The sequence below is a fragment of the Azolla caroliniana genome, unplaced genomic scaffold, assembly GCF_043228905.1.
Source record: "Azolla caroliniana isolate FFs.n. ecotype wild unplaced genomic scaffold, voAzoCaro1.0.p SCAF_1, whole genome shotgun sequence".
Lineage (NCBI taxonomy): Eukaryota > Viridiplantae > Streptophyta > Polypodiopsida > Salviniales > Salviniaceae > Azolla > Azolla caroliniana.
Genome location: NW_028230436.1, coordinates 6,466,500 through 6,494,303, shown reverse-complemented (window position 1 = coordinate 6,494,303; position 27,804 = coordinate 6,466,500). Strand labels below are relative to the sequence as shown.

General features: G+C 36.5%; 3 protein-coding genes and 2 non-coding genes across 5 annotated transcripts; 3 read left to right on the top strand and 2 right to left on the bottom strand.

Moving 5' to 3' along the window:
* Nucleotides 1-238: 238 nt before the first annotated feature.
* Nucleotides 239-4,985, bottom strand: LOC147868661 (2-oxoglutarate (2OG) and Fe(II)-dependent oxygenase superfamily protein). Its single transcript, XM_087322035.1, has 3 exons — nucleotides 4,441-4,985; nucleotides 2,124-2,445; nucleotides 239-691 (listed from the first exon to the last, which is right to left on the bottom strand). Exons 1-3 carry the CDS (start codon nucleotides 4,905-4,907, stop codon nucleotides 440-442), a joined length of 1,041 nt encoding a protein of 346 aa, XP_087178161.1. The 5' UTR covers nucleotides 4,908-4,985; the 3' UTR covers nucleotides 239-439.
* A 100-nt stretch (nucleotides 4,986-5,085) lies between these two features.
* TRNAD-GUC (transfer RNA aspartic acid (anticodon GUC)) lies at nucleotides 5,086-5,157 on the top strand. Its single transcript has one exon. It is a non-coding gene; the product is annotated as a tRNA-Asp (tRNA).
* Nucleotides 5,158-5,489: 332 nt separating this feature from the next.
* On the top strand, nucleotides 5,490-5,562 carry TRNAK-UUU (transfer RNA lysine (anticodon UUU)). The gene has a single exon. It is a non-coding gene; the product is annotated as a tRNA-Lys (tRNA).
* An 885-nt stretch (nucleotides 5,563-6,447) lies between these two features.
* On the bottom strand, nucleotides 6,448-11,195 carry LOC147868658 (uncharacterized). The gene is made up of 8 exons (XM_087339557.1): nucleotides 11,003-11,195; nucleotides 9,883-10,195; nucleotides 8,825-8,918; nucleotides 8,355-8,476; nucleotides 8,055-8,271; nucleotides 7,042-7,094; nucleotides 6,814-6,885; nucleotides 6,448-6,719 (listed from the first exon to the last, which is right to left on the bottom strand). The coding sequence occupies exons 2-8, from the start codon at nucleotides 10,186-10,188 to the stop codon at nucleotides 6,633-6,635; spliced, it is 951 nt and encodes a 316-aa protein (XP_087195683.1). The 5' UTR covers nucleotides 10,189-10,195; nucleotides 11,003-11,195; the 3' UTR covers nucleotides 6,448-6,632.
* Nucleotides 11,196-16,500: 5,305 nt separating this feature from the next.
* Nucleotides 16,501-27,521, top strand: LOC147868657 (ARM repeat superfamily protein). The gene is made up of 20 exons (XM_087322024.1): nucleotides 16,501-17,003; nucleotides 18,451-18,564; nucleotides 18,720-18,785; nucleotides 19,396-19,485; nucleotides 19,560-19,679; nucleotides 19,796-19,824; nucleotides 19,921-20,063; nucleotides 20,135-20,229; nucleotides 20,315-20,401; nucleotides 20,522-20,629; nucleotides 20,725-20,813; nucleotides 22,558-22,639; nucleotides 23,862-23,927; nucleotides 24,025-24,140; nucleotides 25,050-25,170; nucleotides 25,271-25,432; nucleotides 25,527-25,655; nucleotides 25,756-25,824; nucleotides 25,922-26,224; nucleotides 26,863-27,521. Exons 1-20 carry the CDS (start codon nucleotides 16,914-16,916, stop codon nucleotides 26,947-26,949), a joined length of 2,166 nt encoding a protein of 721 aa, XP_087178150.1. The 5' UTR covers nucleotides 16,501-16,913; the 3' UTR covers nucleotides 26,950-27,521.
* The last annotated feature ends 283 nt before the right edge of the window (nucleotides 27,522-27,804 follow it).

Here is a 27,804-nt window from a genome sequence, read left to right as displayed (position 1 = left end):
TTGATGTGAAACCCCATCATAAATGTTCGTGACATGTTAGATTAGAAACATTCGCTTACACAACTTTGCTTGTAACACATTATATTAGTGGTGGGAAACCTTATCATGAAGGTAAATCTCACCACAACTGAACAAATGACCAATAATAGGTCATCTATTTATCCTATTGATACATTGTTTTACAATCCCCGAGAAATAGTGCCAATAACATATTATAAAGGTGGATTGAAGGTCCTCCGCAATGAAAACTATGAATTTTATTCACATACATTTAAATGTATTTTACAACATCAAGAGCTCTAAATTGTAGATTTACAAATTGTCGATTCCGATCGACATAGATTTAGCTTTGAAAGTTTGACTACGTAGAAACATACTTTGTCATTACAATTCAAACCAAGTACGAAACTCAAATTGATCAAAATAAAAAAGAAACAAATCATTCCCTTGACACAGCCAATGAGTCTAGAGTTTTTTTGCCCTTAGGACCTTTGTAGTACCAAGCAGAAACATGGTCCCCAAACTTGACACTATTGTATTTGGGTGCATCATCTTTGTCAAGTAGCTCAGATGCCGGAGAAATAATAGCTTCTCTTGAAGGATCGTAAAAAGTCGCCACAGAGATCCTTGCCTTATTTTTATTCACGACCGCTCGATGCTCGACACTTTTATACTTTCCATTGCTTAGAATCTTGCCATGTCAATACAATCAAAAACATAGTTAAGGAGCCTCTAGACTTCAGAAAACATATAATTTATACTTTATGTAACCCTAAAAGTTTAGATATTTTGGCTACATCTTACGTCTCAAAAGCTTATCATAACATTTAGGTTATCTTGAGTGAACACTTCTAGTAAAGTCTTTATTTCTTGTCAAATTTGGAAATTCTTGACCATAAAATATAGTTGGATAATTTGAAAACCTTAAAATTTAGTTGTTTAGAAAGTATTAGCTGCCACTATTTTTCTTTGTGATGAGATTCATCCACGAGTTTGAAAAAGCAACAACCTAATAAAAATACCTTGAAGCTTAATCAAGACATAAGATTTCACGTGGTTAGCTTATTTCTGGATAAATACTACAACTAAATTCCTAAAAACATCACAAAACAGATTTCAAACACCTCGACTTGAGGAATATTAACCATATATTGGTTTCCTTGTAACCTAGAAAATCAATTAGAAACCAGCAACATAATATAGAAGGCCTTTACACCTACCCAAAGGAAACTTTTCAATACATTGACTTTAATGTATGCTGAATATTAATGTACTCGACTTTCAGATATTTTTGGTAAACCTTGATCATAAAATATACTCAAAAGTTTTCAAAAACCATTGAATCTGGCAAATATTAGCTTGCTATAAATGGTGGAAACCATGAATATAGGTTAACAAAAAAGAAAAGAAAATATGATCTTATTTCCATTTGATCCAAAGTTAATAAAAAAACAACGTACCACTAAGGGGGTATTTACCCTCATGGCTTGAAAAATACAAAAACCTAAAGTAACAAATACAGGAAAGTGAAATGATCTTACATCCATTTGATCCTCGGTCTAGAAGTTAATAAAAGTATTGGCACACAACAAGGGTAAAGACTCGATGCTAAAAAAGATTATGAAAACGATTCAAAGAAAGAAGTGGGCAAAATACTCTTACTTTCATTTGATCCAAGAAAGAAAGCCTCCCAATATAAAAATAACTTGTATACCTCTATTTTGATCCAAGATCTATGGGGTATTTAAAATGTGGTTACCACTTCATTTAACCTCCATTTGAAAAAATATGGAAAAACAAATATGCTCTTACTTTTATTAGAGGTGCATGGGTTAATAAAAATATGGCATTTCGAAGAGATAAAATATGAAAAAGAAAATGTGCTTAATTCTATTTATTAAAGGGCTTAGTAAATTAACTTGCCCTCATTACAAGATATATATGTATATACATATATACGAAAAATGGGGGGAAAAGAGTTTACTTCCATTGGTACCACTAGGGCATGAAATACTAGAAAAATATATTACAGATAAAGAGCTCTTGCCTCCACTCAATCCAAAGTTCTCAAATACCAGACAAAAAATATTAAATATCAGAAATTGTACAAAAAAGGGTTTTACCTCTATTTGATCAGCTATGTTCACGACCAAAGCACATGGAATCGGTTGGATGGCTACCCAATCTCCGTCTACACGAACTTGCAGTCCCCCCACTTCATCTTGTAACAACAATGTGATCGCACCAAGATCCGAATGTGATTGAAGTCCCAATGTAAGCTCTGGCTCTGGACAAGGGGGATAGAAGTTCAATGACACATTTTGGTAAGGTTCTCCTATCGCCTCTCGTATATAAGAAGACTTAAGACCCAGGCTTTCTGAAATAAGTGACAACAACCTCTCAGCTAAATGTTTCATTTGCTCACTGTATTCTTCAATTGTTCGCCTGGAAATGCATTTACCATGTTATAAGAAAATATTACGTTAAATGCTAAATCACAGCAACCATTGCTTTTATAAGCCATTAAGAAATAAATACTCATAATATTGAATGCATAAACATGATGGTGTAGCCGTAAAGCTTATCAGGCTCTAAAGCCTCTTAAGAGCATTGGCTTTTAAAATTCACTTTTCACACCCAAGGGGTGCAAAAGGAACCCAATAATGTCTTTTTGCATTGTTTTTTTTTAGAACCAAGGAAACCGAGGTTAAGAGAGGGGGGGGAAACTTGATTATAGCTATAGGTGCCATATTCATCCTTTAAGTGAGGCACACAAGTTTGAAGAGTTCATATCACTCATTCCCAAGTGTAGGTGCACAAAAAAACGAGAGCAATCTACATGTGTTTATGGACAGGGTTTGGCTTGAGAAAGAAAAGAAAAGCATAGAGGATCAAAAGGCAAGACAGTGCCGAAAATCCCATGTTTAATATAAACATTGTGTTTAACTATAAATAAAGTAGAGATATAAGATCAATAAAGATTAATCAACAGTCAAGGCATTCAGATAGATGCCCATCATGTCCAGCCTAAGAGATTGGACATTCATCACTAGTTGGAATCCCATATGTTAACTCTCGTTTTGATTATTGAGTAATTACCACTCTAGGACTGTGTTTGGGGGACAAACATCCCAAGAGATCACCTATCCCAGTATTGTCTATGTGCGAAGGTCCTGCGAATTGGTCCAACTATCCGTATCCCAAAGAAGCTTAAAGTGTCACCTCACAACTTGGCACCACCTTATAACAGCCTTCAGGATGTCAAGCAAGGGAAAGAGCTGAATGCATGGTGAGTTGCTACATACACAAACATCCTAGAAATCACGAGGGTTCTAAGTCTCATGTTAAGGAATCAATAATAGCCCATTTGTGTGAAGCAGTGGCTAGTATACAATTGATTTCATGCTTCAGGGCAAGTCAGTATTTGTACTATGGCTGGAAGATGAGTCAAATATCTTTCCTTATGGATGGTTAATCTAAATTTACCTTGAGTTATTTGATCTGTTAAAGTTGGAATCCTGACGAGATGCAATAGATTTCCATGTTATCCCAAAATCTCATAAGACTAATGTAACTCCCTAGCTATCTGAATTTGGGTCAATCAAGATTCTGTACCTCCCAATAACAAGTTTCACCCTTATACACAATAACAAGGAGGGCACCAGACCTCCATGTAACATCGTTATGTTATTTGAAAATCTGATATTCATAACAAGTCTAAAACCCCTAGACAAAGTAAGACAGAGGTCTTCACCTTCACATCCATAAATTCTATTTTACAATTTCAGTAGTCTAATGAGGGTATTAACCAGTTTATCTTATCTCTCTATCTCACTACTCTAATTCAGATTCATCAAGGCAAGCTGGAGTTTTGGCAGGTTTCCTGATGCAAGTAAGAACTTTTGCCAACAATACCCATGTTTGCAAAACATCCTTCTCGCTCTCTCATGAAAAGAATGTCACTATTAAAGTTAAAGGAACCGCTAGAAAGTGCCTAAACCATTGGGAATATGTATGTAACATTAAGAAAAACTAAACACCAAGAAGACAAACCAACATATATAGCTGGAAGTGCAACTCTAGTACTCTTATCTTTCTTTTTATGGGACTTGCAACCAAACCCACAGAATCTTTTCTAGCCTTCTGTCCAATAGGCCCAATTTGGTCTCCAAGGACACTTCTAGGTCTATCTATCTATCTATCTATCTATCTATCTATATATATATATATGTATGTATGTATGTATGTATGTATGTATGTATGTATGTATGTATGTGTGTGTGTATGTATGTATATATGTATATATGCACGCATCTCCACACCCTTATTTATTTTATATCGCCCACATCATGAAGATCGACTTCCCTCTCAAACTCTCTCAACAAAATAAAAATTTAAAATAATGAAAATCGATACAACCCAACAAAGTTATTGCCATACCTATATGCAGGGGGATTATTTGGCCAATTCTCCGTGTTTCTTCTAGATAGTGGCAGAGTATGATGATCAAAGTAATCTCTCCAATCAAGAATTTGGTTCTCCTGAACAAGCATCTTATGGCCGTATCCTTCACATGCCACAACACTTTCTCTACATGCAAAAACAACCTTCTCATGAGACGGCAGAGCAAAAAACACAGAACCCAATTCTATAACTTTCTCAAAAATCTCTTTAGGTATGCCATGGTTGATTATTTGGAAGAATCCATAGAGTTCGCAAGCTTGGCCAATCTCTTCAATTAGATTCTTCCTGTTGGCTTGACAGAGATCGATGATGGGTATATTGTGTATGTTGTGATTGGAGAATGCATTGTGGGCGATTCTGGGTCTCTCCTCGAGAGGTCTTATGTACGGGGTTGGGATGCGTGTTATGCCCTGTTCTGATAACGACCAGGCTAGATCTTGCATCTCTCTGTGTTAAAGAAAGACAGAAAGAGAGACTGGAGTGTCTGCAAATTAGTTCCTTTAGTGAGATTCGAACGCCTGTGCATGGGTTACACAAAAAATAGAGCAACACATCAAAACATGTTATAATTGATATATTTACCTAAGTTAATGTTGTTTAGGTGCATACTTTACCAAAGTGGTCGTTGTAGTATAGTGGTGAGTATTCCCGCCTGTCACGCGGGTGACCCGGGTTCGATCCCCGGCAACGGCGATTAGAGCATTTTTTATCCTTGGATTACTCTCATTATCCACTTGATTTAAATTTTTCATGCACATCACAATGTTCCGTATATCAAAACTTGTGGATAGACAAACGTTAACATTAGGAGTGTACATATACAAAAGTAGCATGGGAATTGTGTGTCGAGATAGTTGGCAATACAAATTATCAAAACTTGTGGATAGACAAAGGTTAACATTAGGAGTGTACAGATACAAAAGTAGCATGGGAATTGTGTGCCGGGATAAGGACCCAATATTAAGCCTTTTCTTCTTTAAATAAAGTTTTTTATATATATTAAGTCGTGTTTGTTTGAACAAACAGCCGTCTTAGCTCAGCTGGTAGAGCGCGTGGCTTTTAACCACGTGGTCGTGGGTTCGATTCCCACAGACGGCGATATGCATTATGCTTGAATAATTGTCTTTTGTGATGTATTCGCTTATATTTAGAAGTTAGACCCTTGCCGAAGTTAGTTTTTGCATAGTAAGTTATGACACCCAACTGCATTTCGTTATCTTGGTGTGTGCTATAACTTTTAAATGGAGAATACTCCATGATTCCTCTAACTTTGACTTTGCTACAAATTTTATAATAGTATTCTTAAGGTTGGATGTCCTCTAAAAATATTTGAGCTTTTCTATTGCGTACCACTCGACTTTTTGTTACATATGATTGACCATTTTATTGTGTTTGGTTTTCTTGTATATCATCCACTTACAAACAAGAGGTAGTGTGCATCACATTGTATTAGGTACACCACCTCTACTTTGATGCAGTGTCACACTAAACAAATGTCATACTTTTGATGTTATTTAAATTCATGGAGTTAGTTACCTTAAAAATGACATGGAGTGAGAGTTTGGAGTCATTATATTCTTGTAATGTTTATGCTCATAGTTCTATGAGCTTGTTTAGTATTGATGCATCATAACTTACTAAGGTAATAATATACATGAGTACGCATGGGAGACAATTACAAAAACCTTGGAACTTATATATGGTTTCATGGAGGCGAGCTAGATAATGTCTTATGCTTATGTCACCTATGATTTTCTTCACAAGTTTGAAAAAGATTTAATAAGTATGCTACATCTAGGTTTCCACTAACATCTTTAGATATAGACATTGCCACCTACAATTGATACATTATGTATGTCTACATTATACAAACCTATATTTCGTGATGTATGAATAACACGTCATCTATATATTATATGTATAGTTTTTATTTATTTATTTTTAGAAATCCATTACATGTTTTTTGAAACAATCAATTTCATGTACTCGTGATGTAAGCTCCTCCCTATCATTAAAAACAAAAGATACAATGTAAGACCTCTCCTCAATTATATCGGATAGAGAAGTCACAAATAACATTAGTTACACACAAAGAGGTGTACAAAGTTAACAATTAGCAAAAAAGAAAGGATTTTCAAAACTTTCAAGAGAATCTCCGCATGATCACGTCAAACTTGATCATTAGCATCAGGAACATCCGAAGGAGTCGTCGATATGTAGCCACGTTTCTTCTCCATAATAAGCCTTTCGAGGGTCTATCGAAGAGAAGGCATGATAAAATCATCAAGAGAATTTCCAAAGAAGACGAACAAAATAAATCAATGGTTTTCCACAAAAAACATTGTTTACCTTAACACGATCTTTGATCTCCTCCACCTTTTGTAGTACATGCTCCCCCAACATTGGTAAATGAGAGGTCGTCTGCAAAAAGAAAGGTAAACCCTGACTTATTTTTTGTTGGAATTTAGAAACAACTCAATAGTTTAAGAGGTTCGAGTATTCGTGTTTGTATGTGAAATGGAGCACAAGGAGCTTGAATGGCTAACCTAGCAAAATGTAGCTATTAGCCATGCAAACTAGAGAGAGATACACTGAGATCTTTTTAATGTCCACGGGAGATCGATTACGATCTATGAGAGAGAAAAAGAGAGATTTAACTTAATTTCTACAAGAGGCTAATTTTGGCCTCTGAGACAAATCATGAGTTTGTATATGGGTGAATTCATGTCATCCATATAAAAAACAAAAATAAAAGTTCTAGGAGCTCCATGATCATTATCTTAATGCAATGGAGCACAAGGAGGTTGAACGCCTAACCTAGCATAATGGAGCCATTAGTGATGCAGACTAGAGAGAGAGAGAGAGAGAGAAAGATTAACTTCTACTAGAAGCCAAACTTGGCCTCTAGGACAAATGATGATTACAAATATGGGGGAACTCATGCCATCGATACTAAAACAAAAACAAAAGCAAAAGCTCTAGGTTTCCTAAATCTCCACAATCATTATCTTGAAGGAAGCGATGGAATGCTTTTTGAGATGGTTTATAGCATAGCTAATATGTCCCACTACCCATGCGGCAGAGACCCTAATTACATGTACCAATGCAACATTTTTCACATGCAATTAACATAATTGTGTGTTTGCGGTCTATATATAACCCAAATGGCCATTGCTCAGTTGTAAGATCGTCCAGAGGGGATAAGAAGATCATGCATGCATCCCATATATTCAGCAGGGGCATCTAGTAAAGTGGTACATTTAGTAAGATTTGAACACGGGTCCACGGGTTTGAAAAACTCAGACAATGTAGAGATTTAGGTGAGTTGAAACTCCACAAATTTCAACGACGGCAACTTAGATAACCCCTGGATTTTAGACACAAACTTTGGCAAGTGCTGAACTTGGATGACTCCTAACATGTAGATGAGCCTTGATTTAGATGACTTATGATGCAGAAATAGTAGAGCATTAACCCATTTTAAATGTTAGCTGTCTTTGTAAATTCCATTGTAATTTAGCAAAAAATCATAAAACTTTGAATATCCATTAATCATGATTCAGGCTAAAGATTTCTTCATGTTTCAAAACAAATGTGATCGCTGAAAAAGAAAACCAGAGAAAACAAAATGTGGAAATTCACTTTACTTGCCTGCATCGGTGTCTCCATTGTATTTTGGCGCGACATAGAAGTTTGATGACGATGTGAATTAGTTTGGCTCAAACTCGAACCTACTGCACTATCTTGATAAGCAGCCCCTAATAACGAAATATTGTGTCGGCCAGCAGACACGGCTCTAAGAACTGCCTGAAAATTATATTTATCGATTAAAAAATTTCATTGCCTGAACAAGTCATTTTTCTCATGAAGTAACCATTGGCATCATCAACCTGTCTAAATTGTCTTGGATTGGTCATGCCACATATATGAATGTTGTGGCCTGTTAATTGTGTTCCTTGGCCAAGTGTCTCAATCCTTATCGACTGGAGACCATGAAGGGATTGCAAGCATCCTGAGTATGGACAACTGAGGTTATGAATGTGGTAAATCTTGCAAAGAAATTTTAAGATATTTTTCTGGTGGGGAAAAAAACCTACTTCTTATGTTTCCCTACAGTGTTCTGACATTATGAAAATTTCCCCATGTGGTAAATAGGCCACTTCCCTTCATCTTTCTCTACAATCCTCTGCACTATGAGATTCTGTAGACATAGAAGGTGGGGTTCCACAAACCTAGCTAGATATATTCAATCTCGCCTACATAAGTTCATAATGTTAGGTCCTAATTACATGAGATGTGAATCATAGTGAGAAATGTCTAAAACTTCTTGTAAGTTTAATACAGTATCCTATCGTTGTACCTTGTTCAAGAACTATATCTGTGATGAGAGGCAACAAGATATATTTCTCGATTTTTGACATTCCCAGCAATGGTAAAAGATTTGGCTTCATCACCTGCCATGTGAAACAAAAAACAATCCTATGAGTTCCTCTACCATGAAGTCGTGCAGGGATCAAAACTAAACCCAAAACCTTTGTAAACTAGTGCATCTCAGGTGGGAAAATAAATATATAACACCCTATAGCTTGGTAAAGTATTGCACAAAATCATTGGAAAACTCTCAGATATTATAACACGAGGAAGAACACAAAATGTACTAGATAACAACATCCTTACCTTATAAACTATCACATCTAAAGTAACATTGAGCTCTCCAGACAAAACAAAAAGCCCAAACTAGGAATATATCCATGCAAAATGCTTTTGCATCTAAACCTTATAGTACATAATTGATTGCTAAAAAAAATTGTATCAATCTCCAGCCCATTCTATTTTTTCATATATCATTGTCATCGCGCACAGAGAGACAAGTCAGTTATTATCCCAAAAACTCAATCGCTGATATGAGTAATGGTCTGATCAACAACGAAAAATCCATCAATACCTCTTTTTGGTAAGCGAGTTGTTGAAACTGTCTGGATTGAAACGTCTTGAGAAATAGAGATGGGTAAACGCCCCAAAACTGTTTGGTATCATTTTTTTAACCCGACGGTTGAGCCATAAAATAGGTATTTTTTTATGGGTAAATTTTTTGTATTTGGGTGTGGGGGAATGTATGCGTCCTAAAAATCAGCCCTAATCTTTGGCAAACTATTAACAACCCTCGCTGTAAACTATATCGTCCAGGGCTCTCAAGATAAACAGAAAAATAATAGAAACACGTAAAACATGGTTTGTAAATGATTGCATCTAAGGCTTCGATGGGCATATATATATATATATATATACACGCCCCTGAAACCATTGAGAAACCCTAATAGAAGACCAAGACAAAGTCTAGGATACAAAACCTTGGAAAAACCCTAACAAGAACACAATGTAATACGCAAAATAGAAAAAATATATGGACATACATACCTTGTAAACGATCGCATCTGAGGTAACATAGAGTTGTCTAGATTGGAAGTCTTTGCGCATCACATATCTTCTTATGGGTGTATACAAAAGCAGTATAACACCAACTCCCCAAGCCAGTATAAGAAGCAAAGATATAAGGACCCATTGTAGAGTTTCATAGTTGAGAAAATTTCTCTCGAGCTCTTTAAAGGATGCCCGATGTATTATTTTTTCACCTTCAACTACACATTCTCCTCCTCCTCCCATTTCTTTTCCTCCTTTTTCTTCTTCAAGAAGTTCAGCTTTCAGAATATCTATTGTTCCCATGGTAACTCTGAGAGAGAGAGAGAGGTAAGGTAAGAACCGTGTGGTTTTATGCAGAAATATGAAGGAAAACAGAATTATCCTTTTTTTTCTATGTATTCTCGTCTGTTTAAGCAACATATACATGGTTTTATGCATAAATATGAAGGAAAAAAGAATTATGCCATTTTTTCCTATGTATTCTCATCTGTTTAAGCAACATAAACGATGAGATGGTGAAGGAGATATATATATATATATATATATATATAAGATGGATTTATTTTATCTATTGTGATCTGTTTGAGCAACTTACATGATGAGATTGTAAAGACCCATACAGATTTTATGCGTAAACATGAAGAAATAGAATGATGCAGTTAGATTTTTATGTGTTGCGATCTGATTGAGCAACATACATGATGATACTGTAAAGACCCATATAGAATTTATATGTAAACATAAAGAAATAGAATGAACCCATTAATTTTATATGTATTGCGATATGTTTGAGTCACATATATGATTAGATGGCAGAGGCCAAATAGATTTTATGTGTAAAAATCTAAGAAAAATGGAATGCAACAATTTCATTTTGATGCATTGTGATTTGTCTTGGCAACAGACACGATGAGACTGTAAAGACCCATATAGATTTTATGTGTTAAAAAAAAGAAGTAATGGAATGAACCCGTTAATCTTCTACACATATTAATCAGCTTGAGCAACATACATGAGATGGTACAGAACTACATAGATGTTATGTGTAAAAAAATCAAAGGAAAATAGAATGAACCCATTAAGTTCTTAAATGTGGTGATCTGCTTGAGCAACATACCTGAGTGGATTGTGTGTTTGACCTCTGTTGGGCAATCAGAAGGAGATGAGCCGAGACTCGGATAACTCAGCTATTTGAAACTGGAAATGAGATTTGACCATAATGAACAGGGGACAGACAAATATCTTTACGAATTTGTTAAGAGCGACAGAGATCAACAGAAACGAAATGCGAGAGAGAGAGAGAGAGAGAGAGAGAGAAATAGATATGCAAAATGGCCAATATAAGGCTATAGGACCAAACGGCAGATTACATCTTAAAATGTTGTGTTGTCTTTGAGAACAACAAACCAAATAAATGTAACTAAATAATAATCATAAGTGGCCAAAGAATCTTCTTATCTTCGTACACAAGTGGGATTCTCAATTCAGATAGATTTTGATTTCTGTCTTCGGAAAATCTCTGGCGTAGGTGACTCGAGAATGGAGAAATCTCTAAAGCGAGAGACACAATTGCCATTGGCGAGATCATGCCTCCCCCCTCCTTACATGCACTACAATTTGCTATTGTCCGATCTATTGTAACTTCTTTACAATGTCTTGATTAGGAGCATGCTCATGTAGCCCATTGACCTTAAACATGAGCATGAGTTATGGAGCTAAAGAAAGTTGTGATTTCTGTTGTTTTGATGAGTGTGGTTCTACGGTTGTCCTTCATCTCTTTAGTCCTAACAAGAACAATGGAAAGCACCATTTCCATTACCTGTTGTAATGATCCAAAGATTTTGTTAAAGAGGCAGTGGGATCTCCGACTTATTTCATAAAAACTAGTACATTGACAAACATAACACCCTTTGGATGCCACTTTATGATAAAATAATAGGAAATTTCTTTCTTATAGAGATCAATGTGCATATTGCCTACCTCAATATCTAAATGATGTGCAGAGGTCCACGAGTGTCCAATCTCCCCTCATAACACAACCATCGATTTATATGTATATAAGTGGGTCGGATGATATATCCATCGTCTTATGTGTGTAACGAGTATGCCTTATAGTGGAAAAACTTCTATTCATCGGTGTTCTTTCATCCAATTTGATACTACTTGTTTGATCACTTTGGTCATGTTGAAACATTGGGGAGAATCCTAGTTATATTTGAGTGGGGGTAAATTGTAGTACATTTATGCTTATGTTATGTGACTCAAACCATTGTTGCATTTCAACGTGTCGACAATAATTATCTCCATGTCCAACAAGTGGTTTGATGACACGAATACCTTCATTTTGGGATATCCCAAAGCCATACTAGTCATTGATTGGAATTATGCCTCAATGATTATTGTGTCAACTTCATTTCAACTTGAATCATGACAACACATTGGTGCTATGTTGTTTATATATGACCAAGCATTGAGACTAAAGGTCTCTCTAAATCCCTATAAATATTTTCCTCATGAATACCTTGTCCCTGGAATTCTACTATGTAAAGAGCAATCAATGTGGCAAGTGTATGAAACCACCACAATTCAATTGTATGGATCTTAGAAATATACATGTGCTCATTGTCCTTCGAGAGCGGTGACAGTCACATAATTACAATAAAGTTGACCATATATAGCCTCTTATAAGGAGGGTTGAGTCCCTATGAATGTTTCTCCCAAAGTCTATGTAGGATTGGGTATATGCCCCTTTTTAATCAAGTTTCTCTTGAGGAACCAACACAACTCATACATTAGAGTAATGCATTTCTAAGGTTCATTATTGAGTCCAGAGAGAGAGATCAACATCTTATTATTTGGTATTGCTTCCTGTTTTATTTTTGTGATACATTGTGAAATGTTGACGCAAGTGATACTATTGGGTTTAATCTCCTACCAAGTCATTGTGTCAAGGCTGAGTATTATTTTGCAAGACATATGCATCGATTAAGATAATTGACCGTCCATTTGTTTACCTAAGTTTGTAATGATAGGTTTTGGAACAAACATATATAGCATGTATGTCACCATATATGAATGTCCCATGAGTATTTATGCGTCAATTGTACAAGTGTGTAAGTGGATATCCCCTCTAATATTGGTATCAAGTTAACAATACTTAAAATTTCATATTTTGGACAATTGTGACTTTGTTATCATAGGTATTGAAATCCCTTCATCAAGAATTTGTTATCTTGATCTTTCGAACAACACATCTTCATTTGGCATGACTTTGGCGGAATGCCAACCCGGTTGTACACCAAAGAGCAAGAGGGTTGTCCCTTTGAGTTTGGAAGCTCTTATGGTAGACTATATATTTAATATGTTACAATGTAGGTGTTTCAAACATTACCATTGGGAGAGTTTGTCAAGTACTTGCATGGAAACGACGAGCATTGCACGTGGTATGATAAACTCTAAAGTCTTGTAGTGCCACGTTGTTAATTGTGTAGTCCATTTAAGTGTTGGGACTTCGACACAACATGTTACATAACACATTTAGTGTTCTTGTGACAAAAATGGTTATAACTAACCTACAAATATTGGATATCTCATATATCTCATATCTTGGATAGATGGGACGGAGCAATGTCATTGGCTCCTTGACCAATAAATACGTATTCCCCATGTGTGGGCTAATAATATCTCCATCACAATTGGATGGAAGAAAAAACTCAGGTAATTAAACCCCTATATTTCATTTCATAGGGTCATTATCACAAATTAATCATGATAGTTAAATTTGAGTACAAGTTAATTCATTGCAGATAGGAGACATGCTATAACCTGCTACCATGAGAGATAGTTCATTTTTAAGATAGACAACCCTCGAGTGTTAATTTTTAAGAGAGAGAGAGAGAGAGAGAGAGAGAGAGAGAGAGAGAGTGTGTGTGTGTGTGAAAGTGTGAGAGAGAAAGAGAATAAACATAATGGAAAAATAAGTGAACAACAGTGTGATGTGCACTTTCTATCAGATTGGTCATCAAGTGGAATTTCATGTGTGTCTAGTTTCAAAAGGGAATCTTGCAAAGCAAGGATTGAAATTGCTAACCTCCAAAGTCTCGAACATGGCCAACCAATGCATGCATGTGCCCATGTGTTCCTGGCCTACGTTCTTGATGTCTCACTTAGAGTGGTTGTGCATGCATCCAATCAATATATGGTCATGACATTTTCCTTCCATAACTTTTTTTATTGCCAAGAAAATATATTGTTACATATTGAAATTTTGAATTCACTCTTTTGTTATTCTCCCTTTTTAAAGGGAGAACTTAAATCATATAATCGTGATTCCCATGTATCAATCATGTATTTTTCCCGTGAGCCCAATATTTACATTTCTCATATATTGTTCATGTATTATTGCCATGAACCAAATTGTCCAACTAACATAATGTTGCGCCATTTTCTCTTAGAATAGTGTATTTTTTCCTTCTCATGAGATTGGGTTGTTTGTCAATGTCCACCCAATTTTTTCTCAAACCTACCATCATGGAATGCATTGTGAACCTTGAAAACTTCAAATAAAGCCAATTGTTAAGGAACATTTGTGAGTTAATTGCAAAAGGGGGAAGTTTTGTGAGAAATACATTTTTAGAGTAAAATTGAATCCTTGTGGATACATAAGAACATCATGTTTCCTTTCAGGATGCTTAATATTGTTCGTCTTTTAGAAAAGTTGGCTCCAAGCTAATATCAATCACGTGTGAAAGGTTTTCTTATGCAACTCGAGCACTAATATTGTTCAACTTTTAGAAGCGTTGGATCCAAGTAATATTGAGCACATGTCAAAGGATTTCTTATGCAACTCGTATTTAGTAATCATAGGACAAGGTGAACACTAGTAGAGTCTTTGACTAAATCCAGGCACTAGGATGAATGGACTATAGAGTGATGCAATATGCTTGAAATTATCATAGCCAAACTAAAGAATTTGCAAACTTGTCACATTTGGTTTGCCCCTTGTTCGTGCATGCTTGAATATTATCGTTTGAAATCAACTAGCAAGTGTCCTTGAATGGATGATGATGACTCATGCCAAGCATGAGCGTTAAGCATTGAGACTTATGATTATGTCAATTTCTTTGAAAGGTTGATGCCCCAATCACTATTTTATGTGCAAGAAAAATGTCACATCTTAGTTAACTTATAACAATGAACATGCCAAACACTACACACATTGAATTTTAATGTCTTTGTGTTTTAGACCAACCAACAATAAAGTATGTGATTATCCTATTTACTTTTGAATTTCAGAAGGGGCTATGAAGATATACACCTTTAATTTGCTCTACTTTCTTGCAAGAGTCAAAATAGGTAAATTTCAATAGGTGATAAATAGTATGATAGGACAAAATGGGCTTGCTTCACTATAGTATGAGATAATAAATCTAAAACACTAAAGCTCGAGGGTTTTTTTTCCCAACAATGGTTTATATTATGTTTAAAGCGATTTACACGATACATGGACACTTTCAAATATCTTAAAAATTTCAACACAAATTTTTACGTTTTTCCCAATTGCTCTTAGGCTGTCACATATGTACACACATATATCCCAAAAGCATTGCCAATAACAATTGTACATTGCCACATGCCTCATATTGGTGGAGGAAATATACAAAGAGAATTTGCTATCACTTTGACTTATTTGATGCGGTAAACAAGTAATAGGTCCAAACAAATGAAAGAATAAAAATCAACCAATGATAGTAGTGAAGAATTGGAGGAGCATAGTTTAATTTGCTAGATGATTTTGAATGAAACTTAGCGTAGTATATGTATGAATTGATTAGATGATAATTATCACATGAAAAAATCACCAAAGAGATTATCTAGAAGAATCAACGAATTAAAATTGGATAGGATGAAAGGCAATAATGAAGATTTAGGTGAATGCAAACCATCTAAGGCATGGGTCACAAGACGCAGCCACCAAAACTTGAAAATGTTAACAACCAATCAACTCACAAAGGCAACGGGTCGGTGGTGAGCGAAACGTTCCCAACATCATTTTGTGGCAACAAAACCGAGCGAACGAAATCACAAGCAAAGTCTCCACCGACACAACAATACGTGGAGGTTGTAGAAATGCGGCGCACAACTGGGAGTTTCAACACACGTAGAAGTTAGTGAGCAGGTGGTGCATTTTTATCATAGATATCTCGAACAATTGAATTGAACCATCAGGGCGAAGCAGTAGCATGGAATCGATAGAAAGCTCTGTCTTCAAAAGAGTGCATGTCTTGGTTGGATTGGTGTGGATGGTTTTACGTTGGCTGTGTGCACATGAAGGCCGTGTGTGAGAATGCCTTGGCCCCTGGCCGTCCCTCGGCGAACCACCAAGGAAAGACATGCCTTTAATTAGAGAAAGAGATTCTTGGAAGTATGTAAAAATCAAAGTTGTAATCCTCTAGATAGCCTAGCTAGGCCCTACTAGGCCTATAATCCAAACATAACAAAAGAAGCAAGCAAGCAAAAAAGAGAAGCAAAAAGGAGGAGGAGGAATATATGTATATGTATAATGTATTGAACAAAGAATAAAGTTAAAACAAAAAATAAAAGAGAAAGAGAAGAAGAAGAAAGAAGAAAGAAGAAGGAAGGAAGGAAGGAAGGAAGAAAGGAAGAAAGAAAGGAGGAGAAGAACAAATAAAACATGCAAAATTCGATGGATTGATGTCAAATCCCAAAGTGGGCGGTGTTTTTTTTCCGAGGATTCTTTGAAATTCTGTTGTGGGTTATTTCGATCTCATGGAATTCTGACCTCAGAAGGCAGTCTCTTGTGTGCGTGTGTGTTAATTTCTCCGATCCATGAAACGGGTCTCTGTACAGAGACAGAAAAGGAGTTTAATGACAAGAAGAGCTGTGGGAAATCTTGGAAGATCGAGATGATGTGTAGCTTAGCTATGAAACCCTAAAAATTTCGAGTTTTGTCTTGTGTTCTGCTTCTAAAAGAAGAAGAAATCCACACATGCTTTTGTTTCAAAAAAATGGCCGACGCTACGCCCATTCTACCTTCCTCTGTCATGCGGAACCTCTCCGACAAGCTCTACGAGAAGCGGAAGAATGCGGCCCTTGAGGTATGCACATGGTTATGTGTGTATATGTATGATGCATATGACGTGTATGTGTATGAGAAGTGAAATGTCATATTACTATCTTCAAAATGCTAAAGTTACATATGAGACCAACAGTTACATTGCATGAATCTTAAACTGCGGAACCTCCCGAACCTCCCAATGTCTGGTGAAATAAGGCAAAATTAAGTTGTACCAACACTTGATACAAGTACTTGGGAGGATGCAATATATTAAATAGCTATATGTATGGGGAAAGTAGAATGTGAGTAGATCAGCCCATGAACTTCCTTCTAAATTATGCTCTGACTCTGAAGATGATGCTATGTATCCCTGCTCGGTCAAGCAACCAAGCAGGTTTTGGTTTTGCCTGCTGTAAGGTTTCTTGGTACGAACTTTTGAAGAAGTCTGAAATATGTCTTTGTACAAAACTCTGCTAGGAGTCTACTCCTTGCGAATGACTCTCAAAATGCACAGATCTCTAGCAAAGGCAGATCCAAACATCTCTGACCATAGAAGTTTATGATAGTAGAATGTCCAAATTCTTCCATTAGTGGAAGTGTCTTTGAGAGAGACAAAATGATGATAATTTTCTCACAAGGCCAGAAATATGGCTAACGAGACCCAAAGGAGCATTGCAAGAGAGTTTCCTCCGCAGGTGCAAAGGATGTAGCCAGATGTGGCTGATGTGTTTTTCTTAAGCTCACTCCTACGGTCCGATAGAGACCATACCATGTGCTTCAATGACGGCTTTTGATATGTATGACTTGGAGAAGTTGTGGGAGGTTGACGAACACGGTAGTTTATGTTCGGAAAGCATTTTCAGATGATCTTAATTGCTCACACCTTGGTATGTAATGCCCCTCTTGCAAATGAGAACAATGAGTAAAAAGATGAAAACTTGACGGTAAACGGGGAAGAGAGCAAGAAACATTTGAGTGCTTTTGCACAAGAACTAGATAGATGGTTTAAGCATGGGAGCATAGAATCTCAATACAAAAGAGCAGGGAAAGATCATGATGTTGCTTGGGCAAATGGACGTAGATTTGTAGGTGGGTTTATTTGATTCAATTACTTAGTCCCATTTATGTCAATGTTCAGCTACATTTATGTTATCTAGGACTGTCCAATATTCTCATTCTATGGATTTGTTAGCTTCTCTTTGATGTGGAGATAAATCTCATTCTTAATAGCAAATAACAATACATCATTTTTCTTGGCCTTACCGATTGAAAACATAGTGATACAGCACGAGTTATGTTGGTCAAAAAATGAATTTGCTGATGGAATTTTTTATAGTTTTGTCATATGGTTCTAGGCATGTAAGATGGTTGAATAATTCAGCACTAGCCATAAAGGTGGTTGCTTATAGGAGGAAATAATAAGACATAATGTTGATATTTTATATTTTTTCCTGTGTTCTTTATTATATAATCTGTCTTGGTTTAAGGTGGAAACTATTATAAGGCAACTCACAGCCTCTGGTGACCATGAGCGAATATCTAACATCATCGACACACTGGAAAAGGATTTTGTTTCGTCACCTTTGGCAAATCATCGGAAGGTAGAAGTAATTCCACCGTTTGTCAACTATATCAACGTATTACAACATTAACTATCTGTTTTTGTTTATTCTCATTGCTTTTGTGGGAGCAGCCACACATAATTGCTTTGTCTCTGTTGCTGAATAAGTGCCCATATTAATGCTTTATGCCACAGGGAGGATTAATTAGCCTGGCTGCAGCAACAGTTGGTTTGGGTAGTGAAGCCATACAACATCTTCCGGTAAGCCTTTTCTTTCTTTATCCGCTTTCCAATTGCGCAGGTTATGAAGTATAATTTGAGTCACACAACATGCCAGTGGATGGTTTCATATTTCATATTTAACTTAATAGTTGAGTTTGACATTCTTCTATCAATTTATGTTCTATATGAGTTGGTATATGGTCAAGTCTGTCATCCTGATGAGCTTGCAAGACTCAGATGCAATGGCTTGTTCTAGTGGTCGAAACAAGGATTCCATCTTTCATTCTCTTTGGATTGTACATCGATAAGATATCTGGTTACATAATTCAGACTACAGACCAGGATCACGTCTTGCAAGGATGACTGTATATATTTGCGTACACTCTAGGTGATATTTACTAATCATACATTTTATATGTGGAAATATTTGTCAATGGATTTATGTGGAGATATAAATACATCTCTGTATGCTGGGTCTCATAGGCCATATTGGTTTATTAGACGTTCATACATCTCTGTCCAGCTTGGTGGGTCCAATATAACATTTTTAGAATCATTGGGGAAATATACTTCTTGCCTTCGGTAAAATAATTTGTTAATTGTTCTTTTCCATTGAATTAATCGACAAGTGTGATTTCTTGTATGGCAGAAAATTGTGCAACCTGTTCTTATATCATTGCAAGATCCAGAGAGTCGGGTTCGGTACTATGCATGTGAGGCACTGTACAATATAGCAAAAGTAAGTTTACTCACATTTGCTATGCGATTTATAAAACCATTGTTTATTGCATGTTATGATATCTCTTCTGGCAGGTAGCCAGAGGAGATTTTATTTCCTTCTTCAATCAAATCTTCGATGCGCTTTGTAAGCTTTCAGCAGATAGTGATGGTAGTGTGCAAAGTGCAGCGCACCTTCTTGACAGGCTTGTGAAGGTTTGCTAGCTGATATATTCTTCTTTCTGTTAGAGTATTGTGAAAATCCTTTTGTCTATGCAGATGCAGTGTATGCCTTTTCCCATAGATTCATAGTAACCCATTGTTTTATGCAGGATATTGTCACTGAAAGTGATCAGTTCAGGTATGATGCTCACAAATTGCAGTGTTTTAATGATTAACTGTTGTAGTCATGGTATTTATTGTCTGACTAAAATTTTGAATGCATCTTGCTTTCTAGCATCGAAGCATTTATACCACGCTTGAAGGATCACATGAATGTGTTGAATCCTTATGTGCGACAGTTCTTGGTTGGATGGATCACTGTTTTAGATAGTGTTCCAGATATTGATATGTTAGGATTCCTTCCAGACTTTCTTGATGGTAAGTGCAGTTTTACATTTGGAAGTTGTATGTTTTTTATATGTTTGAGATGTTTGGAAGTGTATCCTCAGGTTTATTTAATATGTTGAGTGACACAAGTCATGAGATTCGGCAACAAGCAGATTCAGCTCTTTCTGAGTTTTTGCAAGAGATTAAGAACTCTCCGGTATTTCTGACAAGATCAGTTTTAAAAAGTTTGTAAACTTGTCTTTTCCACATTTCAACTAACATAAGTGATTCTTTTTCCTTAGTCTGTTAATTATGGGAAAATGGCCGAAATCTTATTACAAAGAGCAGGATCACCAGATGAGTTCACAAGGCAAACTGCAATCACTTGGGTAGGGTTTACATACATGCAATTCCTCTTAGTATTTCCTTTCATGAAGCTATAGAGCTCCTGTATGTTATGTAAATATGGAATTTATGCTAGTGATTTAAAAAAAATGTATTGTCAACAGATCAATGAGTTTGTAAAACTTGGGCGTGAGCAGCTTGTTCCATACTTTGATAATATTCTTGGTTCAATATTGCCATGTATATCAGATAAGGAGGAGAAAATTAAAGCGGTAAGATTGTGCACTTCTCTGCATCTCATGTTGTCATAGGTGTTGGCCTGCTGTTATATGATCATCATATAACACAAAAAAAACTTACAAACCAGGTCGCTAAAGAAACAAATGAGGAACTTCGGGCAATCAAAGTCGAGACTCATAGTTTTAACATTGAGGCAGTGCTCAAAGTAGCTCAAAGGTTGGTAACAAATATCTATGTTGATTAAATTTTGATATGAAATGTACGCTGCATGTTCTTTGGATAGTTAAATATTGGTTTTCGCAAAAGGGCATCAGGTGTCAAAGATTAAAGATGCGAGGATATCTTTTGCTTATTTAATTGAAAACACTACCATGATAAAACATAGTATTCCTCTGATATCACATCTTGATGGATCAATTAGTAAATCTGTTTTTCCATAGAGTTTTGGAATCTCACCTTACATCCTAAGTGATAGCATGGTATCATGGTATGCTGCATACTGTCATAGAAGTTTGATTCAATACATTGATGGTAATCGAATCACATTATCTATGATCAACACCTATAATTGAGAAGCTTTGAACACCAGACACCAGATTGAGAACATATGAATAGTCTCTGTGACATAATATTAAATAATTTTTTTTCTAAAAGACATTCTTTCTCAATTTTGTTGACGCATCTCTAAAACTTATTATTTTGTCTACATTTAAGACCCCTTTCTAAGCCACCGCGATTTCAAGTTAATAATTATTCGACACGTGCGTTTCCTTATTGGATAACCATGATCCTGAGCCTGGGTAAACCTCTTCAGGTAATTGGAATGATCTACTTGGACTTCACTAATAAACAGGTTGCGTTTCTTGAATCCGAGATTACTGCTAGTGTTTGCTGTGATTGGTATAATCATAGATTTATTTTAGAGTTCTTGCAATTGAGTTAATGATTACCATGCCTCGGATCAGGGATGGAGATAAGATCATATGTACTCTTAGTTGGCTCTCCAGGTATCCTAGACTTCCTTCAGTTTTCCTTCATGAAAGTAGAATTGCTTTATGCGATTTGGAGGATAGAGCCCGGTTCTGATCCAGGGGATGAAGAACTTATGGACAGTTCTTGGAGTACTTTGATTTCATCTGTCTACTCTACTATGCAGCATTTAATGATATTTGGTCCATCCATTTTACCTCCTATTTGCTCTAGTCTCATTTGCCTGATTCCCAAGGGTTTGCTGGAGCGGGATCTTTCCAGCCTGGACCAGTAATGACCCATTTCCTTGGTATCGATCATTTATGATGAGCTTTGTATCCACAATCATTGCCTGACTGAAATCGCAACCTCCCAGTTGTTATCCGCAACTTGTTTTGCCCAAGGTGGTTTTGGTGTTGTAGATTCTTCGCAGGTAACACATCTTGGGAAAACTGACCTGCTGCTGTTCCTGCTGTCTCTTTTGTTGGCAAGAATCTTGGATGAGGTATTTAGGTTTCTTTCCACTAATGGGCTTCTCAATATCTTATCTTAAGAGGGATAACCACAGCAAGGTTTATTTTGTGGTTTCAGTTTGCATGTCACACTTGTATTTATCGCCACCTGCTATGGTTTCTTTCTTTGTTGTTCTGTGTGAATTGGGAGATACATATTGATTGGACTATGGATGCCATTATGCCACAGTTATTGCCTTCATGCCTCATTCAGTCATGCATTTTTAACTTGTAAATAAGGCCTGTAGCTATAAGCCACTGTGTTGTCTGCTTCACTGTGCATGATCTTAGTGCCGATAGTGGGCATTCATGCTGTTCTTTTTATTTGGGCCTCAGTGTCATTATACTGCGGTACAGACTCCTGAGGTTTGGTATGCACGTTCCTTCTCAGCAATCTGACGTGTGTTGGCTGTATGCAAATTTAACTATATCTAGTATGTTTTTTGGCAACATTTGATTGTTATAGTTATGGATTTCAGGGAGTTGAAAAGTGATCATGTTGAAACGAGGCTTGAAGCATTACAATGGATTTTTGTGCTTTTGCAGAGACACCGAACAGAGGTTTTCTTTCTTTCTTTCTCCCAGCATCTTTCACTTATTGTCATATATTGCATTTTCTTCCTCTGGAATGTGCTCCACTGCAGAAATGATTAAGTTGATTGTTGATGAAAAAAATCCATAGGCTTGTCAAATATTCTAGTGTTAATTTTGGCTGGCCATTCCAATGGTAACTTCTATAATTCGTGGAACCATTGCTGGGAAGCAACCTAGCAAGCATGAGATGTAGCGCAGTCTGGTAGCACATCTGTTTTGGGTACAGCTGGCATGGTCCTAAGCTATATGTGTATATTATCCAGTCCAGTGTCTATTCTCAGTAACTTCTATAATTCGTGGAACCATTGCTGGGAAGCAACCTAGCAAGCATGAGATGTAGCGCAGTCTGGTAGCACATCTGTTTTGGGTACAGCTGGCATGGTCCTAAGCTATATGTGTATATTATCCAGTCCAGTGTCTATTCTCAGTAACTTCTATAATTCGTGGAACCATTGCTAGGAAGCAACCTAGCAAGCATGAGATGTAGCGCAGTCTGGTAGCACATCTGTTTTGGGTACAGCTGGCATGGTCCTAAGCTATATGTGTATATTATCCAGTCCAGTGTCTATTCTCAGTTGAGGAGAATAATACCCCTGCCCTGTTGCTGTGTATGTCCACGTTCACACCAGAACTCAAGTGAAATAAATAAGCATACTCATGCACACATGATCTTGTGGCACGTCATCATTAACAATACGATGGATAAAATGATAAATAACGCTCTGTGAAGCAGTAGATGAAAATCTACCTTCAATAGCGAACTCAAGATCTTGACAATTGTGTATGGCTTCCTCACTTCATGCTATGAATGCTATCTCAAAACTCTTTGTTTGTCATGGATTTTCTTTCACTTCTTGGGCTTGTGAATTGCTTCCTCGTCAATGCACAACATGGTATTAATCTTATCCACCATTGGGGCATATTGTTATGCTGACTCGAGAGGAAGTGCCTGAAAGGTCTATAGTAATGTTACCGTGGAAGTAGCTCCTGTTTTCATCTGGAATATACCCCATTCGGCACATCAGTCCTCCAATGTTATGCACCTTGGTTCAGTGTTTTTTATGCATTGCTGGTTGTTTTTTGACTTCATATCTTAGTGTTGTTCACAAAAACTAAAAAGGGAGAAAGGGAGACTGCTAGAGAGAATAGCAAATCGTTGTTGAGAGAGATAAGGTTTTGCTTTCAACAGGTTCTATCTTATTTTCAGTCGTTATTCACACCTTTACTTGATTCCCTAGCAGACACGTCAGATGAGGTACTGTCTTGATTAAATGGAGGACATGATAAATGAATATTTCGTTTTGTAGTAACTGACTGGGTTTCTATTAAGTTCTTTGATCTCATTGATTTAGGTGGTACTGCTGCTGCTTGATATCTTTGCTTGCATCGCGAAGGATGAACAACATTTCCACCCATTGATGTCTTCACTTGTAGGTCGTTTTCGTGGTGATCAGACATTGCTTGAAAAGTAAGAAATGTTAATATCAAATATGCTAGTTTTATTAAATGATTGATTTAGATAACTAGATTGTATTAATGCAACCGAATTAGTGATCCGGTAATAAACACTCTGTCATCATAGATATAAGATGTAGGTTGAGAGACTACCTCAAAGATAGCATGGCCAGAAACATGATTATCTCATGATCTTCAATCCTATAGTGAATTATAAAACTTTCTTGTGCTGAACATACTTTGGGAGGATGCCACTTGAAGCTCTATATCAACTAATACTGTATGTTTGACACTCATACAAAACGTCCATATGCATTCCTCATTTGCTAATTTTAGAGAAGTTGCTCTTGTTGACATTTATTTGCAAACAATGTGTCTAGGATAGGTAAGCACTTCTCAATGTGTGGTCATGGGAGTTTAAACTGAGGTTATTTTAATGTGTAAGATGTTTAGATGACACTCATTCATATTAGCTGCATACATAATGAGGCAATGGGAAATCCGGAAAAGGACAATCCAACAGTGTTTGGGTTTAATTGCAAGAATGTTATTGAATAGTGTAACCCCAATTCATGCTAAAAACCTAAGACAAGGGACACGAGCCTCGACTCACCAGCTTTTCATGCAACAAGCTGGGGAAGCCAGAATCACCAAGTCAAATCAGGGGCAGATCATGATGCATAACCAAGGAAATTGAACCTCTCTTCCTTGACTAGCTTGTTGCATCCCTGAGAGAATTGCTATTCAGACGGGATGCGGCAACAGAATATTCTACAAGCCATATAATGTACTCATTGATCTACTTCCCTTTTCAGTCAATCAGCAGGCAGTGATGAAATTCTGTTTTTGAAATTTTAGTTCTTCTAGGTTCATAATATTTCAAAAGCTATGGGTGAGTGGTTGATGACTTGCTCTCTTTCAGGCAAGGGACTCTTATCATCCGTCAGTTGTGTGTGCTTCTTGATGCTGTAAATATCTATAAAGTACTTGCAGCTATTTTGGAGAGGGAGACAGATCTAGAATTTGTAACCAAAATGGTGCAGGTAGTTATCGCCCTTTATATATTGTATTCAGTTTTCGGATTGTGCTCAGTGCTTGTCAAGCTCTAATTCCATGCAATAACTAATTTTTGTGCATGTGTAGGTGCTAAACCTAATTCTTCTTACCGCATCAGAACTAGCAGACTTGAGAGCTCGCTTAAAACAATCTCTCTTCAACCCAGATGGTGAACGATTCTTTTGTGAACTATATGAAACATGGTGTCACTCACCTATGGCTACAATAAGTCTTTGTTTGCTTGCACAGGTTTTTCCTTTTTGAATTGGCTAAGCTGGAGATTCATTATCATTATTCTTATTATTATTAACAAGTAGATGAATAATTTGTTGAAGCATTTCAGGCATACCAACATGCTATTAGGGTCATTCAATCCCTAGGAGAAGATGACGTAAATGTGAAGTTCCTTGTTCAAATAGATAAGCTCGTGAGATTGTTAGAGACTCCTATATTTACTTACTTGAGACTGCAGGTTTGTTTTTCTCAGCATGTGTCCAAGGTTGATTGAATGCATTCATTTTTAGCCATTGTGTGTGAAAAGGATCTATTGGATTTCTATAATTTCTGTGCAGCTGTTGGATCCTGGTCGATACCCTGCTCTCATCAAAGCCCTTAATGGACTTCTGATGTTATTACCCCAGGTAAAATCTATTCGGCATTTCACATGAGAATTTGATATTCTTTTTTCTTTTATATCGAGGTAACATGAAGGTGCTTGTTTCATTAAACTTTCTTCAGCAAAGCATGGCATTTAAGATTCTAAGGACAAGGTTGAAAACAGTTCCAGTGTATGCATTAATGCATGTTTCATCAAATTCTACATCCGAATTTCCTGGGCTTGTTGTTCGAAGGTCACCATCGAGCAGCTCATATGCTCAGATACAGCAAATAACTGAAGATGGAGAAGCAAGTTCAGACTTGAGCAATGGTGATTTTCAAGCTAAGCTTCAACATTTCAGGGCTGTACAAAACCAACATCAGGAGCATAGATTGTCTCACCAGAATCTCAGATTGAGAAAGACGTTGCCAGAGTCAGCACAGGTAGAGATATAAGTAAAATACCATAAATCCACATGTTGATAGTGAACCCTTTTAGGTGCCAATTTAAAAAACAAAACAAACCCCTCTCAAGAGATGTACTTCGCTAGCCTGGAAAATGGGTAATTTGCTAGATCTATACAAATTGCTCTCAAGGTTGACAATTCATTGCAAAGAATTTGGTGAAGTGGCTGTGAAGAAGTTATGCCATTTTTTACTAAAAAATTACAAATCCTGGTCATGCTTTGTATTTGACCACATTGGGGCATCCTGTTGCACATCCCATCACATATTTTTTCTAGTGAGTAGAGAGTAAAGTGCTCTTTTGTTTGGTTTTGTAATTGCCCCTAATGCATGCAAATATAAAATGACACAAAGCCAATCCCCATTAAATATAACAGTTAGACCTCGAGCAGGTGAATGCCTCCTTAACTGGAGGCAGGTTAAGGAATTTATATATATAGGATGCTGAACTCACAGTTTGATGAATGGAATATCATATGTCATTCAAGAGATTAAGAGAGCATGTTAGAACTCATAATTTATATATATAGGATGCTGAACTCACAGTTTGATGAATGGACTATCATATGTCATTCAAGAGATTAAGAGATTAAGAGAGCATGTTCTTTTTTGTTCAGAGTGGGGATCAAGAACAGATCGACTTTCCTACCTCGGATGGTGGGAGCTCGAAATCATTGATTCCAAGAGTTGGTTGGCGTAGTTAAGCAACTCTTCGTGGTTATCCTCCTGTCCTCTCTCTCGTCTTGTTGATACAAAAAGTGGCATGAATGAAGCAGCACAATGTCATCCTTTTCAGTCGACATGTTGTATGGATTGTTAATGCCAATCTTCTTGTTACGAAAATGGGAAAGTCCTTTGCTTCGATTCTGTGTGGCTTATTGGGCAGTAATTCTTTTGGATATAGAAGCAAAACACTTTTGTAGTATAGAGAAAAGGATCCAATGTTGTACATGATATGATTTATGCGCTTAGGGTGTTATCATATCCCTACACATTCAATAATCTGTTGGGAGATCCCCCCACCAGGAATGTTTATATTTTAAACCTTATGCCATCTTCATGGATGTGAATTCGAAGAGAGCTGTAAACAAAAATCAATCACTTTAGAATGATGATGATTTTTACCTGTTTGTGGATGATTGACTGCCTAGAATGGTTGGTTTTATGACCAAAAAGGCAAGAAAGGAACAGTTTTATTCAATGCTCATGCAACCCAACACGTTTGTTTACATGTACCAATCAAAACACTTATAATTTAATGCTTATATTCTTTTGATTTTGTATGATAATGCATCTGGTCAGGTACTTCAAAATTTCCACTTGTAATTATTTATTTTATTGATCAGTGAGAGGACCTAAAAGGTTAATGCGTGTACTGAGTTTTAAAGTTGGCATTGGAAATTGTGTGAATGTATTATTTAAGTTCTAGTTTGAAGTTTTAAAGTTGGCATTGGAAATTGTGTGAATGTATTATTTAAGTTCTAGTTTGAATTGGACTCGATTGCATGGTATTGTGTATATGGAATGCTCTCTCTTGCTTTGGTCTTTTCAACTGATTG